The 19,816-nt window shown below is 38.5% G+C and overlaps 1 protein-coding gene across 1 annotated transcript in view; it reads right to left on the bottom strand.

The window, feature by feature from the left end:
- The window catches only part of LOC135217275 (deoxyribodipyrimidine photo-lyase-like), a 282,698-nt gene that overhangs the window by 18,757 nt on the left and 244,125 nt on the right, over window positions 1-19,816 (bottom strand). The window contains 2 exon segments of the mRNA XM_064253015.1: window positions 1,465-1,663; window positions 16,161-16,319. Of these exon segments, the coding sequence (XP_064109085.1) occupies window positions 1,465-1,663; window positions 16,161-16,319 (358 nt within the window).

Below are 19,816 nucleotides of genomic sequence, written 5' to 3'. Positions count from 1 at the left end.
TACTATGACACTTTTACATTGTAACAAAGTTGTAAAGTCCGACTAGGATGAAAAATATACAAGATATACTCTAGTACCTGACTCTAACCACTTATGTATGTAGGTTTTACTGGCAAAGACACTATTTATTACACCACAGCAAAAATATGGAATTGCACAATGGAAATTATGCAGTAAATACATTAAAAGGGCCTAAGACTTCCAAATCCTGATCATAGTTACAGTAAATCTTGGGAACAACAAGAATGGAATTGAAAAGACTTTAAGTTTTCAGGCTTAAACTGGTAAATACGTACCCAAATACTGTTCAGTGGCACTTAATATACCTTCCATTTTGTTATACAAGACAAGTCTCTGGAATATTTTAATTCTTTCATTATTACCATATATACTACCAAAACTACAAAAATCTACCATTTGATACGCTAATGCTAGCACTCCAGTCAGCAACCATTAAATAGCCTATGTGAGACTGCTTATTGGTTACAATCCCTTTTGTACATTACTCAATTTGGAGAAACAAAACCACAGTTATGTAAATGTACATATATTTCAGTTTAAAAACAGCAAAGATAGCTTTCAGGAATCTGTTCGGTTCCCTTCATCAATCAGATTCCCGAAAGCTATCTTTGCTGTTTTTCAACTGAAATATATGTACATTTACATAACTGTGGATTTGTTTCTCCATTTGAAGACACATGCTAATATGAGGATTTTTTAATTACTCAATTTCTCTTAACATTTCTCATCATATTCCAAAGTGCACAGATGCTTAATATGGGGCAAAACTTTTTTATATCAAGCTTTAATATGAGTCATAACCTATTAAAATTAGGACTTAAATACTTTTGTTGTTTAATTGTAGCTTTTCTGAGAGCTAGAGGAGATCTATGATGCTTGTTTATGCATAAAAGTGTCAGCTTACCTCTGGTTTCTGAGCTTTCAGATGATAATCTAGATAAGACCCTCATCTAACTAGGTGAAAAACACTCCCTAAATTCAGCAGTACAATATTTTTTTAAACTATTTTTATAAGCCATGCAGTAATGTTTTTTAAAACTTTATTTTCATATGTTATGCCATAATACATTTAATTCTAAGATTAGAACAAACTAAAAAGCTTTAAAGAAATTTTCAATTTTTTTCAAAGGATCCCTTGACATGACACCAATTCCAATGATCTGGAACTAATCAATCCCATTAATGCTGGACTAAAGGATTTCTTCTGTGATCATATCATTTATGGGGGAGGGGTTTCTTGGTGTGTGTTAGGGTTTAACTAGGAGCTAATGTCAATTACTATATAACATTACCTCTCCTACTAAAATGTAGTTATCAACATAAGTCAAGTATGAGGAGCAAAGATACATTACAAACGCAAAGATTCCAAAGAAAAACAAAAACCTAAACAAAGCTTTACCAGAGAACATGCATTGAAAAAATCATATGAATAATATTACTTACCAAAATGCAACCATGGAGAGAGCTCACTTCTTGCATTGTCATTTGGATCATTAGCCTTTTCTCCATATTTAAACATTCTTTTCAAACAAAACTCATCAAGGACCTGCAACCCTGCTTTAGTTCCAGGCACAGCCCATTCAAGAGGTTCTACAGTGCGATCAATCTCTAAAGTGTTGTCTGCCGCTACCCAATCAACTGGCTGTTGAAACAACAAAAATTTAATTTTAGTGTCCAAAACCACAGACGGTAAACAAGCAAAGAGTTCTCTAAAGTAACAGTTCCCCTTGTGTTAACTACAAATTTGAAGAAATCAAGTAAATTTTAATTTCTTAAAGTCTTACCTTTAGGTATAACTGTTAATATTGTATCAATACCCTAATAGTGCAATTCTCCTTGCATTTTAATGCATTTTTGTCTATTCATTAACCCTCTTACGCCGACTGGACGTATTAAACATCGAGATAAATTGTCTCCCTGGTGCCGATTGGACGTATTAAACGTCGACATAAAAAAGTTTTTTAAAAATTCGGGGAAACATACTTATAGGCCTACCAGCCGAAAACTTTTGAATCACGCGCCTTGGGGGATGCTGGGAGCTCACGGATCAAGGCGTTGTTTTGTTTACAATCGTTGCGCAGGCGCGAATTTCTTTCTTATCGCACTAAAAAGTATCAGTGACACATCTCAAAAATTATATCATCACTTTGACATAATTTTTGCACCATTTTAAATTAGCCGTTACATGGAGTATTATATATGAAAATGTGCGCAATTTCATGTAAAATACAACTAAAAAAATACTCATGATTGTAGCTTTTATCAGTTTTGAAATATTTTCATATAAATAACGATAAGCGCCAAAATTTATACCTTCGGTCAAATTTGACTCTACCGAAATGGTCGAAAAACGCAATTGTAAGCTAAAACTCTTATATTCTAGTAATATTCAATCATTTACCTTAATTTTGCAATAAATTGGAAGTCTCTAGCACAATATTTCGATTTATGGTGAATTTATAAAAAAAAAAAACATTTTCCTTACGTCTGCGCGGTAACTCTCCTGAAAAAAATTTGAAATTTTTGCGTGCGATTGTCGTAATGTTTGCCCATTTTAAATTAGCTGTTACATAAAGTGTTATATATGAAAATGTGCGCAATTTCGTGTAGAATACAACTAAAAATAATTGAAGGTTTTAGCTTTTCTCATTTTCGAAATATTTGCATATAAATCATGATAAATAGAAAAAAAACCCACGTTAGGTCAACTTTGACTCTACCGAAATAGCCGAAAAACGCAATTGTAAGCTAAAACTCTTAGTCTAGTAATATTCAGTCATTTATCTTCATTTTGAAACAAATTCGAAGTCTCTAGCACAATATTTAGATTTATGGCGAATTTAAAAAAAAACTTTCCTTTCCTCCCCGCGTGGATTCTCCGCCGCAAATCTCCAAAATGCGTAAGTCGCATTCTCGGAATATTTGCTCCATTTCATATTAGGTGTTTCATAGAGTTTTATATATGAAAATGTGCACAATTTCATGTAGAATACAACAAAAAATAATTGAAGGTTGTAGCTTTTCACATTTTTGAAATATTTGCATATAAATAAATATATAAAAAATTCGACATTCAGTCAACTTTAACTCGTCCGAAATGGTCGAAAACTGCAATTGTAAGCTAAAACTCTTACAGTATAGTAATATTCAATCATTTATCTTCATTTTGAAACAAATTGGAAGTTTCTAGAACAATATTTAGATTTATGGTGAATTTTTGTAAAAAAAAAAACATTTTTTTACGTCAGTGTTACGAATTCATGCATCATTTTGTGATAATATTTTCTCCGTGTTGCTTTGATCATTTTACAATGTGTTATATACCAAAATGATTGCAATTTAGTGTACAATACAACAACAAAAATTAAATCGTTAGCTTTAATCGTTTTGCTCACAGCGCGATTTGAATACAATTATATATGAAATTTTGTTTTCGCGCTATCATATATCGCATTATTTATATATGATGATTTTTTTACATTTCTGATGGTTGCATACTAAACTTCAGGCAATGACAAAAAAGGAGCCAAAAATGAACTCTTAATCTTGAAAACTAAGCGCGCTGTGATTTTTTGAAAAAAATATTTTTTCCGCTTCGGCGCTCACTCCGAGACCCCTTCGGCATACGGGAGACGATTTTTATTATACCCCTTCGGCGTAAGAGGGTTAATTTAAAAGTGAAATCTCTTCTTTCTGTATTTCCGTTTATCTCTTTTTACTTCTTCTTGATGAACATCGTATTCTTTGAAAGCTTGATTTTCAAGTCAATGGCCCCTGTGGGGTTTTTCCATGTGATTAGGGCTCATCTTCTAATAATATTAAGAAAGAAAAAATATCTAATAAAAAATTTCATCTCAAATTTACCAGCTACAGTAAGTAGGTAGGCCAGTTGCAGTGCCTTACTTACCCAAACCCTAAGCTTGATAAAAAATTTAAATTTTACATCAATATCAGACATGAAAAAATCAAAATAAGTATATACTGAAAATAAAAAAAAAGACCATGATTTTTTGGATTAACAATGAACAAATAGCAGGAAAGATTGAAGTATAGACTTAACTTACAGACTTGATACTACAGAAGTTTGAAAACAGCTGGATGTTCACCTAAGCTTGACAACCACCCTTAAGTACCAAATTAATTAATTGCTTCATATTGGTAGCTTCCCATGGATGAGGCTCAATCATTTCTAGATGAAGGACCATCTACAGGATGACTAGCATCAGGTTTTAAAAGGCAAGACAAGGCACACAGCATTCTTCATTGTTAGTCTCCTTTTCAGACCTTAGCAATCATAACCAGATATACTACCAGCCTGAACTACTCCCCAAAAGATATACTGCAGGCAATTGAGTTCAGCTAACTCAGGACCTGGATGAAAAACTTGTTGCTCTACTAATGTCCATAGACTTTAGTGGTAAACACTAAGACTTAAATTAGCATGTCTGTTGAACAATTAACAGCTATTCAGTATCAACATACATGACACAGCAAGAAATAAAGACATAGTATTCAGATCTTTCATCCCCTCAGAGTGGCTGCAGAAACTAAATATTATCACCCCTCCAGACAAGCAAAGTGGCAAACACACAATAAATTCTCAAGGGATGGTAGAAACTGATGTGGATATTTCTTTCCCCGCATACTCTTTGGAGCTTACAGCCAGGACCTAGAGAGACAACAGGTCCTTGACAATGAAATGGGGATAACTTCATCAAATTAAAGTCTCATCACTTGTTGGTAGCTTCCAAAGTCAGCTTAGGTATGATATTTTCTCCCAAATGTTTTCTGCTGGCCTTGACAAGGAAAATTTTCCAGCTTTAGAGTAATCTGTTTTGGGTTAGCGAATGTCCCTCTAGCCTTATACACCACAAACTTTTCAGTGACCTTAAATGCAAACAAACCCTCTACTGTCAGCAAGCAACGACTTTCAACTTTATAGCACTTTTAACTGACAACCCCAGCCTCCCTGGGCTTCTGAAGCAGGAAAAGCTTTTGCTTCAGTTTCCTCCCTGAAGATTCCTTACAAATCTAGGTCCTCTAGATATTCATAGCTAAGGACCATCTAACACTCAAAAATAAAAGCATTTCAGCAGAGGAGACAAGTTTTTATCCAGGCCTTGCCAAGTCTCTCCCTACAATTTCTATCAAGCAAAGCGGGCACTTTTTTGTAGTTGGAATCATGACAGTGTAATGATCCAATATTGCATAACCATAACACCCTTCTTTGTTGTACAGTTATATCTTCATCATCATTCATCAGACTGCACAGCTAATTCATCACCATCATCATCTATAATCAACATTCATCACCAGTGAGTACCCGTGTGATTTAGTCCTATTATTATTATTAATATTAGAGGTATCCAGTTGTATTGCGTATGCATTATTATTCATTAATCTTATTTTTTTATTTAATATTACTGTACTTTTATTATTTAATCTTATATATTACTAATATGTACTATAGTATTATTAGTATTACTGTACATTATTATTTAATTAATCAATGTTATTACAGTAAATAATACGAAAATCTATAAATATTTTATAAATATGTTCCATAGAAAGCTCAGCGAATAGGCGAGTTTCCCGAGAATAATTTACAGATAAGTTCCACAGAAAAATTCTGTGTATAAGTGAGTCCGTGAATAGAAGGGGTCAACTGTGTGTATGTGTAAGGTTGTCTGTTGACAAGTATTTTCATTGAAGTTAAGGGCTGAAACAGTCAGAACCTTACAAAAAATGATTACGTAATCATAAGTACAGAGTATTCTCTACATATGTCAGGAACAACATGCATAAATTTAGGGCTCTGTAAAGCTTCATAAAATTACAAAAAATGAAGATTGATGGGAAAAAAACAAGCTGAATAGAATTCAAAGGTAGCATAAAGAAGGGAGCTTACATATTCTTTCAAATGACTCTGACAAAAGCTTGAGCAATTAAAAGAAACCAAGATTATTGTGGGGCAAATGGAAGATTTTTGCAGAAAAACTTATTGTTCTTCCTTGTTTATTGTTTATCATTACAGTCCTTGATGAGTGAGTAGAGGATTTTGTATAAAAATTGATTGCTCTTGTTTATTTATCATTACATTCCTTTATGCCTTTTGTTATTGATTTTAAAGTGCTCCCTTTAATACTTCTTATACATTAAAAGCATACATCAACTAGCACTGTATGTGTGTGAATCACAGAACAATGTTTTCATGCATTTCATGTGTTATTACAATTTCTATTTCTTGATGTAACTGATCATCATTACAACAAATTTATTTCACTTTTGTTGTTCAATCAAAAGTACACATGGAATATATTGTGCTACATTCTCTCAAAGTATTTTATGAGTCTGCGAATCATACGTATGTGTTTTCACCATCGTTTGTTGCTAATAAAATGCATTTCTGGGTCGACCCCACCGGACTCAGAGGCTCTGGTTGGCTCTAGATGCTTCCCTCAAGACATTGTCTACTTCTTCTTGAGGAAAAAGGTTTTCCCCCCAGATTGATGCCTTTATCAACCTGTTGGGTTCGTGCCGGATGGAAGCCTCCGCCAGGACGTATTTCCTGCAAGCTCGTCTTGCCATGCCAAAGTCATACAGGTCTGACTGGTAAGTCTGTAATAGACTCTTTGTCAAGACCTGGAACACTTGTTCCTCCTTATAGGTTGTGGCTATCAACTCCATTGAGGTAACGGAGTTGGCAGACCTTGCTAGTCTCGACCTAACCTCAAATTCTGTTTTTATCAGATTCTCCGGCAGCTTGGGTAGTTTGTTGGAGAATAAGGTTGAGGCACAGTCCGCATCCAGTTTACCTACGGTAAACGTGGCCGGAGCTTCGTGCCAGAATTCTCTGCTGGCAGGGAGGTAGCCTCTGTCTCCTTTTAAGCTGGGAGAGGTTTATCCTCCGCTATGGCATGTAGAGTTAACTCTGTCACCTTGTCGGTGCAGGGTGACGGGACTCAATCCGGTGTCACGAGCATGGTGTATGAGCCCTTGTGAGGCGTTAACCTGGTGTTAACGCACTCCCATTCGGCCATGGTGCGTGCCCAGACAGCTTGTGCTTGGTTCCTCGGGAAGATCACAGTCTCCTTTGGGCCCTTGTCCACTCCGCTAGTCTGGCGAACCCGAGGAAGGGGAACTGGAGACCTTTCAGGTAGAACTCAAAATCCTCCAGTGGTCGGGTCCCGCACCCTTCAATAGTTAACTTCCCATCTACATATGAGGCATGCAAAGCAAACTGCCACGGGTTATTCTTGTGGAAGGGTGGGAGTTTGGAAGCATCCGGCACTCCCATAGCAAGCGCCGGAGATCCAGAGTGGAGAAAACCGGACATCATGTCTTGTAGCGGTTTGATCTGCTCGGACATCATGTCTTGTAGTGGTTTGATCAGCTCGGCCACTATTTCAGAAACAGACTGGCCGGAGACCTCAGGTCCGGAGGCGCGTCGCAACGACTCAAACCTCTCATCTACTGCCTCCCTAACCTTCGTCAATAGAAGGCTGGCGAGTAGTTTGTGGTCTACGCCGGACTACGTCGCCTTGGGTTTGGCGGACTTCGATCTCGATCCCTTTGAAGGGAGAGAACCCTTGGCAGCAGGCGACTTGTCATATGATGTCAATGGCCTTGGGGCCGGAGATGAATCAGTCGCCGCTGACGGAGTCGGTTTTGATCCCTTGGGCAGGTATTTCGGTCTTACAGACTTCTCCTTGGGACGAACCGACCATGAGCTGTCCCAGGCGGGGGTGGACTTAGAGAAGCCACAGAAAGAAGAGGTAGAAGAAGGAGTAGGGCTAAGAAGACTAAATGCCTCACTTACCTCGCCACTTACCTGCTCTCCCAGGGCCATCGGTTTGGTGTAGATGTTGATGGCAGCCACATCCGCCATCAATTCCTCCTGGTCGTCTGGAAGGGCGGCCGTCTCCGCTCGGATGGCAGCGATGATTGAGGCCGCCAGACTTGGCTGAACTGACACCGAAGGGGACCCCTTGAACAGAAGGGTTCCCAGGGTGGCGTCCAAAATGTAGGGATGCCCCAATGGTGCGTTCTGGACGTACCCGGAGACCCATCTCTTCAGGTCCGCCCTGGCTGTCTGGCAGGCGTCCTCACTCGACTGTCAGGGAGGAAGGGGAATTAACCTTCCGACAAAGGGAACCAGGTTGTTGAACAATATTGGCTCCCTGTCCGATCAGAGGTGGCCACCTATTAGTGGTTGTGTAGGCTACCACTGTAGGGGTGGTAGTGTGACTGGGTCCATGGACCGTCGTGGTTGGTACTGCAACCAGTTGGGGTGGCCACCAATTAGCGGTTGTGTAAGCTACTACTGTAGGGGTGGTAGTGTGACTGGGCCTATGGCCCGTCGTAGTTGGTACAGCAACCGGTTGGGGTGGCCCTCAATCGAGAGGTATAGCCTACTACTAAGGATTAAACCGAAGGAGGCTAGGCCAAGACGAATGTTAACCAGACCTTTTACATTACAGTAATACAGTATAGCATAATGAAAATAATGGATATACATCAGACTTGATAATGAGGTATTATGGAAGAGTTGCAAGGGGTTCTTATATATATATACCGTATATACTCGAGTAACGTGCGATCTCGCATATCATGCGACCCCAAAATTTTCACCAATAAACAGTGGTTTTGTCATGTATCTCATGTATCATGCGAGTTCCTTTTCCGAGGTCAGTTCATAAGGTTGGTGGTTTAGCGTGCTAATGGCCGAGTCGTTCAGATGTGTGCTGCTGCTAGTGAAGTTACAGCAATTTTCTTACTAATCTCGAGAATTGAATAGAAGATCTCAAGATTAAAAAAGAATCCCAAGATAATAAAAATAATTGTAAAAATAACACGCCTTGGAGTCCTAAATCATTCTCTCTCCTTTCTCTCTCTTCTCTCTCTCTCTCTCTCTCTCTCTCTCTCTCTCTCTCTCTCTCAGAAATAAATACTGTAATTTGAGTCTTTCACCAACGGGTATCAGTAAATGTGTAGACATTGTGTGCGTGTTTACAAAAATGTGCAGTACACACACATTCCGATGATTCGGTTTTTGGAATTTTTCAATTTCGGAAATGTGAGGTCAGATGCATAATCAAACAAACATCACTACTGCAGCAAAAAACATTTTTTTCCTTTTGTTTTTCATTATTGTTATTTATTAATTACAGTTTATTTAAATAAATATTAATATAATACTGTTACATGAATGTGAGATAATTAAGATCACCTATAATAAAATAGTGGGACAATGAATATCATATGTTCACTAATAGCTATTATTTTCAAAACAAACATTCCGTAAAACGCAAAAAATATATGTACATAACAATCAAAATCTAATAATGTTTAGCAGTTCAACTTGTGAATTTCAACAATAAGTATGACTATATAATATATATCACCATATCGATCTTGCAGTTGAAGAGTCGTAAAATTTTGAGGATGGTCCGGGAAAAGGATTTGTACTTTGTGATTACGTATCGCTACAACACCAATGTGGTATTTTTCATACCACTATATTGATGACGCATCGCTACGAACACTGGTATTTTTCATACCACTAATACATTAAAGTTAAAATGATCACGTTATATTATTGTTTTCACGAAGAAATAATTATATTAAGAAAATTATAGAGTAATTTTTGCTGTCAGCAGTCAGAAAATCACGAACATGGTAACGTTCAAACCTAGTGTCATCCACGGCATATGTCTATAAATAGAACAGAAGCAGAGGGCAGTCATTGGATAACAGATCCTCCATGCTACCAACCAGCCAATCAGTGTTAGTTTATACTACTCTGTGAATTTCTTAGAATGAACGTTTACACGTAACACACGGGAAGCTAACGATGATGTGTGTGCTTTGCATACAGTACATAGTTTTTGTTTTTATTAGTGTATTTTACTGATTACATGAGGAATACTCTCTCTCTCTCTCTCTCTCTCTCTCTCTCTCTCTCTCTCTCTCTCTCTCTCTCTCTCTCTCTCTCTCTCTCTCTCTCTCTCAGGAAAGATACCGTCAATTCAATTTATCAGTATCTTTTCTTGATAGACAGAGTAAATATTTAGGACTCCAAAGCTTGGCATATGTCAATTATTTTATTATCTTGGGATTTTTGGTTAATCTTGGGATTTTCCATGGTCAACACTTGGATTAGTAAGAAAAATGCGATTATTTGAGTACCAGTAGCAGCAGCTGCAGCGCACACCCAAATGAATCAGGTAAGCCAAGCACGCCAAAACAATAGATATTTACAAAATGAGCGGAGCTCTCTGGCTGGGCTGTTTTGGTCCACCCGTGTTTGATCGCATATCTGCCAAATTTATAACAACAACAGAGATAAAACCATTTCTCCCATTACAGATATCAAATATTATCTTTTCCGTTGCGCAGAATTCTAAATAAATTACGTAGGTTCACGATTGATAAAGTTTTTTTATGCAATAACAAGAAACGGAGTCAGATTTTCTATCAACAGGGCATCTCATTTTGGTGCTGCTGCGAATATTTCAACCAGTTCCACGTGCGTTTAAATCGATACTGACTGTACAGTCTGGAGGCAGTTCTCCCTTCTACACATATCTTGATTCTTAATATCGTAGGTATAGAATAAATTGGTGAGCAAGGAAATATGAAATAAAGCATAACAGTAGTTTGACGAGTGAGAAAATAAACAATTGTATACAGACAGACTCTCTCTCTCTCTCTCTCTCTCTCTCTCTCTCTCTCTCTCTCTCTCTCTCTCTCTCTCTGAGAAAATAATAGATAGGAAACAATGACTGAATATTGCTTGAATGCGATATGGCAAAGTTTTGGCCTGACTGAAGTGTGGAGGTGGACTTTGACACAAGACTTACAAGTTATTCCTCACAGCCATGGATAGACATCAACTTCACAGCCGAGAAAGGGCAATTGTATACAAAATAAATAGGTATGGAAAAAGCGAAATGAGGGCCTATGTTGTCCCATTTAAAAAAGCTCTCGCTCGGACAGCTGTAAGATTTAGGAGAGAGAGAGAGAGAGAGAGAGAGAGAGAGGAGAGAGAGGAAAGACGGGGAGAGAGACGAGGAGAGAGAGAGAGAGAGAGAGAGAGAGAGAGAGAGAGAGAGAAGAGAGAGAGAGGCAGGGCCAAATAGGAAGGAGATTAAAGTACCTGGGAATGAAAACCCCTTATAATCTTATAATTATAGCCTTGGGGTTTGTCTCAAGGACATTCAAAGGTCTGTCACACACGGGCAGTTGTTGTTGTTGTAGAATTAGCATAAGGGCAGATCTTTAAAAGCCACGCCAGGGAGCTCGCCACGGTGACAAGACTATGCCTTCCATATGAATTGACAGTGGTCCTATACGAAGATGCAGGAGATGAAGATGAAATGATCAAAGATCTGGAAGATGACGAATATGATGACTGCCTTGATGGCAAAGAATTCAGAGCAGTATTTGATGATACGGACACGGAGAACGACTTTGGAGGATTTTAGTTTATTAATTTTATGCATTTTTTTTTACTTTAATAAATTTTCACTTACCTGCGTATCCTAAAATGAAAATAATAGTTCAAGTAACAAATGTTTCTTTTACTGAGTAAAACAAAAAGTAAAAAATCCTTCGGTGTTGTGCCTTAATCAACTGATTTGGAAATTATAGATGGTTATATTATAGTCTAGAACAGTTAAACATGTTGTATAAACCAAAATAATGCAAATGGCGCACGATCGCTCTTTTGTATTTTAAAACACAATAGTAATATGAGAATGCATACAATATTATTGGATATAGTGAAGTACAATTAAAGAATACCTTTTTAAAAGATCTACTGTTTTCCTCCGGTAGTAACTATCGCGATCTGCCGATTTGGGAAAGCATAGACGGTACGCTAATTTTATGCCGCGTGTATGATGCAACACCTTTAAAATTAGCTTCAAAATTAGGTTTCAAAAGTTGCATGATATGCGAGTATATACGGTATATATATATAGTATTGGGAAAATAACCGATATGGATTTAACTGACTAACCGAGATTTCTAGCGACGTGGAACATCAGGTAAATCTTCCTCTAAGATATCATTATGCGGACAGTACCCTCAATTAAACCTACCAAATTCAAATTTATTCCATTCAGACTGGCCAGGAGGATAAATTCCATAAAATGAAAGATAAGAGAGGCTCTCTTATCATTGATATCTCCTCTGAAGAGCCTTAACTTCTTCAGGGAAAAGACATAAGAGTCTTCAGGGAAAAGACATAAGGGTAAGGGTTAAGGATAGTTAGCCTACCTTATTAATATAGTAGGGCTGAACTGATGGGTGGCAACTCTCCCACCTCTTCAGTGATTAATGAATAGGTAGATTTGCATATACAGTGTTCCCCCCGTATTCGCGGGGGATGTGTACCAGACACCCCCGTGAACAGTTAAAACCCCTGAATAGTTAAAATCACCATTAAAAATGCTTATAACTGCCTATCTTGAAAGTTCAGATACCAAATGTATACCTTTAATAACATCCTACTTCAAATATACCTAAAATTACTAACCTATAACTGTATTAATCTTTGAGGTTATATTATTAATATCATTTCAAAGTCATCTTAAACATTTTACCATTAAAAATATATGCCTACAGCCAGTAACAGAGAGAGAGAGAGAGGAGAGGAGAGAGAGAGAGAGAGAGAGAGAGAGAGAGAGAGAGAGAGAGAGAGAGAGAACGGCAACATCATATATCTGACCATCAAGAGTGAAATTATAAATTATTGTTGAGACAGAGAGAACAATAATGAGAGAGAGAGAGAGAGAGAGAGAGAGAGAGAGAGAGAGAGAGAGAGAGAGAGAGAGAGAATAACTCCTAAACTCCGACTCGTTCCCCTCCGCCAATAGTCCGCCAATACGTATATCAAACTGTCCTATACTCCCCCGCCCACCTTCCTCCACATAGATAAAAAGATGGGAATCGCTATTTTTAATTAATCTTATTATTTGAAAATTAGTTATAAGGTAAATCATTTATTTATACTACAAAACAAATAAACATATGTAAGAGAGAGAGATGAGAGAGAGAGAGAGAGAGAGAGAGAGAGAGAGAGAGAGAGAGAGAGAGAGAGATGGTATTGTTACTGTTTAATCTCACTAAACTAAATATTATTTGTAAACTAGTGCTGTATATTATTATTTTACCATAAAATGTAGTAATGTCCTTAAAGATACACTTATACATACATTTCCAGCCCAAACAGAGGGCGAGAGTTACCACTAAGACATACTATCTCATGTGGAGAGAGAGAGAGAGAGAGAGAGAGAGAGAGAGAGAGAGTGAGAGAGAGAGAGACGAGAGGGTTATCCTTATTTAAAGACTGAAATGGATAGATTATTGTACTTCTATAAAATACTATAACACATGAATTTTGAAATTAATTATATTACTATTATCATCATCATACGAAAATATTAATAAACATACACATGTACCATAGAAATTCTCATCTCAGTAAAGAGAGAGAGAGAGAGAGAGAGAGAGAGAGAGAGTGGGAGAGAGTGAGAGAGCGGAGAGAGAGAGAATTTACGTGATCATTGGAGAGCGGCAGTTGTTTTGGAACCAGGCAACTTGGCTTGTTATGTGGAGTTCAAAGAGAAAGATGCCGGGTAAAATGCATTTTCTTTCATTCTTACATAATTTTATATTTATAAACTTAAATCTTGCTAATTCGCTTTAGTATTTTCTTTAATGAATTTATATTATAGCTGTTTACATTAATGTTGATATTTGAAAATCATTAAATCATTTATCATCCAAAAAACTTACATTTCTGTAAGAGAGAGAGAGAGAGATTTTTGTAGTATTTGTAAAATACTTTCACTTATGATTTTTGTAATCACAGTTATTATTGTTATTATTATTATCATTATTATTAATATTACTATTATCTCATGAAAATATTAATAAACATATTATACATAGTGTACCATAAAAATCTCATACTCAGTAGAGAGAGAGAGAGAGAGAGAGAGAGAGAGAGAGGAGGGATGAGAGAGAGAGAGAGAGAGAGAGAGAGAGAGAGAGAGAGACCTGGAGTTCGAAAGAAAGATGCGTGAAGACTAGGATTTCCTTCATTCTTACATAATTTTTAAAATTTATAAATTGAAATCTTACTAATTCAATGTAGTATTTTCTTTCTTGAAGTAATTGCTCTTTACATTAATATTAATATTAGAAAATTAGTAAATCATACATCCCTGTAAGGGAGACAGAGAGAGAATTATTAGTTATTATGTGATATCATTTAATCTTATTAAACTTACTAATACAGTATTGATCAATATTAATATTTTAAAATCAGTAAATCGTTTTTGTATCATAAAAATGTATTTAGGCATGAAAATAACATCAAAATACACTAATATGTGATTATTTATCGTCGGAAAATCCCGCGAATAGGCGAATTCACCGCAAATAATGGTTAGATATGGTCCGGAAAAAAATCCGCGAATCCGGAGAACACGAATACGGGGGCCCCACTGTATTTACTTTCGAAAATAATAATAATTCATGCAAATTAACATTGGTGAGAGAGAACGAGTTACTAACTCTCTCTCTCTCTCTCTCCTACTAAATAATAGACTGCGTAGCCTATCAATGATGATAATAATATTATCATTATGTCGAGATCACTCTGAAGCGCTCACGAGCTGGGGGGGTGGGTACTCAACTTTGGTGCGGTAGACATTTCAGCTGAAGCCATCACGAAAAAGCACTTAAATCGCCGAAAAAACACGAGCAAGAAAAAACGTGTCGTAGTTTAACGTGATCTAAAAACAGGATTGCAGATGGCGCTCGGGTCGGGTAGTAGTAGTAGAGGGGGAAATAGTAAACATTGGGTCGGCTCCCCCCTTGAGAGGGATTTTGGAAAGGAAACCTCTAATTGGCAGGAGACCTGTGAATAGTGGCTTCCACTCGCCTTGTACTTTATACCCGAAGCCCTTAGGGTGCTCGCGCGAGGGTAGTAACCTCAGCATACCATGCCAGCTTTTTTTTTCTCTAGTATATTTAGAACCTATTTATACTAGAAAAGTGGATAGCAGGATCCTTTTCACCAGGCGACACAGGTCTCTCCCCAGAAATAGATTTTTCCTTCATCAAAATCCGTTATTTCTTCTATGTTTATTGTATGTTACTCATCAGCATCAGCTCCAATGCCACGGATTGCAAAGGACCTCTATGAAATTTTGCCATTCATGCCTATCCTGTGTTTTGTTTTCCATATAAAAGTAGTCTCCAGTTATCAGCGGGGAGTTCCATTCCCGCTTGACGGTAAGCGAAATCGCTGATAACCGAAAATTGGTGATTTTCTGGGCTCATCAGAGTTGATAACCAGATTTTGGCACTGATAACCAATTAATGGCAATTCTGTTAGGCATGTATCAGCCCCAATACCCAATTTTCGGTGCCAATAACTGGAAATAGGTGTATTTTGGCACAAAAAATAGTCAATCTTCGGCGCTAAACCAGGGACTGACTGTACTGTCACCTCTAGCTTCCTTTCTCATAATTTCTATTCAAGCAGGTTTGAGTCTTCCAATCTCCTGGTGCCTACAGAAGCCCAAGTCACACTATCCCATACTACTCTCCCAAGGGGTTGTAAGAATGCTATGTCCAAGCCTTATCCATATCTTTTTCATTACCTCATCAACATGTGGAATTTCTGTAATTTCCCTTCTAGTATCATATCACTGTATCATCTATTTACATTATTATAAATGCTAAATGCATATACAATTTCTGATTATGGCTTAATATAAAACAATACTAAGTTAAAACTTATCATGTATTAACATACTCTGATGTGTATAGTGTAGCCTAATATTCTAATGCAGATTATCACTAAGCACCTTACAAACCTGAACAATTATGTACTTAGTTGTCCCCCTTAACTTATGTAGACAAAAATGACCAAGCTTGCAACTGATATGGACACATATCAACACATCAAATCAATTTAATTTTTGCACCATAAAATCCTGGTTATGGAAGTTTTGATGGCTACGATTAGTTACAAGAGTAAAATGACCACTAACTAAATTATTAAGCAATATAATTTCTTACAATACAAACATAATGCAATTTTGTATTTATACACTCACCTCTACTTTAAATTTACTTTTATAAGGATGTGCCACTACTGGAGGAAATTTGGTTAAATAGTGGCTTAGCTTCTCATGGACCTTTGGACGGATAGTCATTGCACCCTGCTCTAGCTTATTTGAAGTTATCCAGCAGGGTATGATATTATGGGCATCAACCTGCAGTTGACAAAGAATTTACTATTTACTTATTTTAAAAATTGCATAGTAACAGAAATTCATTATTTTATAGTATTCAAACCATGATATTATTTACATTTTTTAATGCTCAGTCAAGGTAAAGAATTTGCTTTTGCAACTATAATCAAAAATGATATTGTTAAGATACAATAAAGTTTTGTACATACTTACCTGGCAGATATATACTTAGCTATAGACTCCGTCGTCCCCGACAGAAATTCGAATTCGCGGCACACGCTGCAGGTAGGTCAGGTGATCTACCGTCCCTGCCGCTGGGGTGGCAGGAATAGGAACGATTACCGTTCTAGAACCAGATTTTCTCTTCCACCTGTCTCCTAAGGGGAGGTTGGGGTGGCCCATCAATCGTATATATCTGCCAGGTAAGTATGTACAAAACTTAGTTGTATCTTAACAATATCATTTTTGTACATGGAACTTACCCAGCAGATATATACTTAGCTGATTGACACCCTTGGTGGTGGGAAAGAGACAACTATTTACTGAATAGACAGGTAAACAACATACGTTGTAGGTAAATAAATAAATAAAACTTGGTTCCTACTTGATCAGGCGGAAGAACTCCATGGCTAATGCCTAGGAATCTGCTTCGCCTCAAGAGCCTCAGCGAGGATGTGACCTATGGCTAAGAGTTCTTGTGGGTCTGTCGATGGGGTCTTATCCATTTACTCGACAGAGCCTCTTACATGACAATATGCCTATGCCTAGTGGCATAATTAAGGAGCACAACACCGATCCCGATCACCTGATCCTAACACGAGGGTTAGTGCTTAAGTTGAAAAAGAGTTATCTACAAACTCCTTTCAAACAACCCAAAGAAAAAACACGACGTTAAATAAAATTTAACTCACTAGTTAAGGATCAGTATCGCTCCCTATCCCAGCAATGTATCCGCAGACACGTATCAACCAAGAGAGAAGGATCCCTCGAAGGTTATCTTGACATCCTTCGGATAATGGGGAAGTCAACACAGAGTAGCGTCTCCCGTATGTGACAGCTAATATGTCCTTATGACATCATTTTTAGGGAAAGAACAAGAATTCGGAAAAGCTCGCACTCATGCTCTTTTAATTCTCAGCTGTTTGAAGGAATCATCAATGCACTTATCAAGTGCTTAGGAGATCACAATGTCTCAAAGAAGGCCAGGGCGTTCTTTGATATAGATCTCTTCTGGGTGAAGCCTGGAGCCTGCTAGCGCTTGTGCCTGGCAGGCGCCTAGCGCCTCGCGCCTGGCTGGAGCCTTGCACCTGAATGGCGCCTAGAGCCTGGCTGGAGCCTCGCGCCTGGATGGCGCCTTGCGCCTGGCTGGCGCCTCGCGCCTGGCTGGTGCCTTGCGCCTGGAAGGCACCTGGAGCCTGGCAGAAGACTTCATGATTACTGTCTATGAGTCTGCATGCCTCAAGAGTTTCAGCGAGGTAGGGACTATGACTGACAAACCCTTCTGGATCATGTCAATGGGTCTAGCCCGCTTACACGACAGAGCCTTCTCGGATTGTGCCAATGGGGGCTGACCCACTTACATGGCAGAGCCTTACCTGTATCATATCAATGGGGACTAGCCCTCTTACATGACAGAGCTTTAGGTTTCTCTTTACTGGAAGGAGCCTTGCGCCTGGATGGATCCTCAATCCTGACTGGAGCCTAGCCTTGAAGGAGCCTGGCACCTGGATGGCGCCTGGCTGGCTTCTAGAGCCTGGCTGGCTTCTAGAGCCTGGCTGGCTCCTAGAGCCTGGCTGGCTCCTAGAGCCTGGCTGGCGCCTCGCGCCTGGCTTGGCTCCTCCACACTTGCTGGAGCTTCGAGCTTGGAAGAGTCTCTAGGCTGTCTGGCGATGTCCACATCGGACACTCTATATCTGTCTGATTTGTTCGCCTTGGCGCATTTGCGCCAGGTTGGAGGCCCGCTCCTTCTCACTATCCGACCATGACAGAGTTCCTTGGAACTGTCCGCCTCTGGCGTTTTTCGCCTGTATTGGCATTTGGCGCTTGGCTGGCGCTACATTGTCCGAGAGTCCTGAACAACCACATAGTTTATCAGGAGACTGGAGAAGGGTGGAAGAAATTCTTCCCCTTTGAGCTTTTGGCCCCTGGCAAGGGGAGGTGATTTTAGTCAGCTACACCCAGTAGACGACAGGATATCTAACAATACGAGAGAGAAGAGTCTTCCTCCTCCGAGGATCCTTCGTGAACACTTCTTTTGCTAACGAGATCTCTTCTTACATGTTGATGAGGTTCCTCGTTGCAGAATCTTCCCTATCCTTGCCCGAAGGAAGGGAAGGAGTCTGGAAGTCGAAGGAGACTCTGAGCTGAAATTGGGCGGAACCCTGATTTCTAGCTCTTATTGTATCCTTCTGAATACCTTCTGGGAAGCATTTTGAGCCCTCATCGCACCCGAAGACTCTGTAGGCAAAACGTTTAAACCATCTCTTCTTCTGTAGATGAAAATGTAAGTACCCTGCCTGGGCAACGAAACTTCTATCTGAAAGTGTTGCGTCAGGAATAAAGGGGATTTAGTTCTTTGCCAGACATACTATGCTGGCAGAACCCATTGCCGAGTCTCCATTGAATCTGATGCGAGATTCCAATGCACAAAAAATTCACTTGTCTTCTTGGTCGTTTAGGGCTAAGAGAAACAAAGAATTCCTTCATAAACTTCCTCAAAGAAGTTTGATGAGGAGCAGTTCCATTTGTCGGAACACGGAATCTGTGGCCACAAAAAGATCCCATTCGAAGTACATGATATCCTACTCTTGTCGTATTGCGGTATCGTATAAGATCCCGAAGATCTTAATCCTCTGTTATCTCTAATTCCCCTTGTAGAGACAGAGTATAGCCTTTTACTGCGTTCTTTGATAGCAGATATATACATAGGTGATTCTTCCCTCTGAAAGTGAAGAAAAAACCTCGCTATGTGGTTCACAGAGTAAGAGTACGGAAGAGGACAGTTTCCTCATTCCATCTAGCACGATCTGCAGCAATTCTATGTCTTAGACATGACTATGTCAATTACCTTGAAAAAACCTCTCATTCATGTCCACTTCTGGTCAGTCTGCACGCGGACAGACTCAGAGTGGAGAGGTTTTATAGGTCTATTTATAATAGATTCTGATAGAATATCCAGATACTCTTGGAAAAGCCTTACGAAACATGCTGTGAGAAGAACATGACTTCTGTGAATCCAACCTCTCTAAGGCCAACAAAATGAGGCATACATCCTCTCTTCCTTTGACGCCCATTTATCTTAATATCTGTTAAGAATTTATAACTAGGGGAAAAAAAGACTAAAGTTTATTCCCCTTCTTTAAATTTAAAGAGTGTCTTATATTGCTAACCTCTCTTGGTTCGCAGGAAAAAGAAGAAAAGCAGTCTAAAGGAAGCCTGTTCGTCTTCTACCTTACAAAGAGATCTATGAAGAAGACTTCCGCAGGTTCTCACAACTCTTTTCAATAAAATGTTAGACA

The sequence above is a fragment of the Macrobrachium nipponense genome, chromosome 7 (assembly GCF_015104395.2).
Source record: "Macrobrachium nipponense isolate FS-2020 chromosome 7, ASM1510439v2, whole genome shotgun sequence".
Classification (NCBI taxonomy): Eukaryota; Metazoa; Arthropoda; class Malacostraca; order Decapoda; family Palaemonidae; genus Macrobrachium; species Macrobrachium nipponense.
The sequence above is the reverse complement of the archived record's forward strand: the minus strand, read 5'-3'. Positions and strand labels throughout refer to the sequence as shown.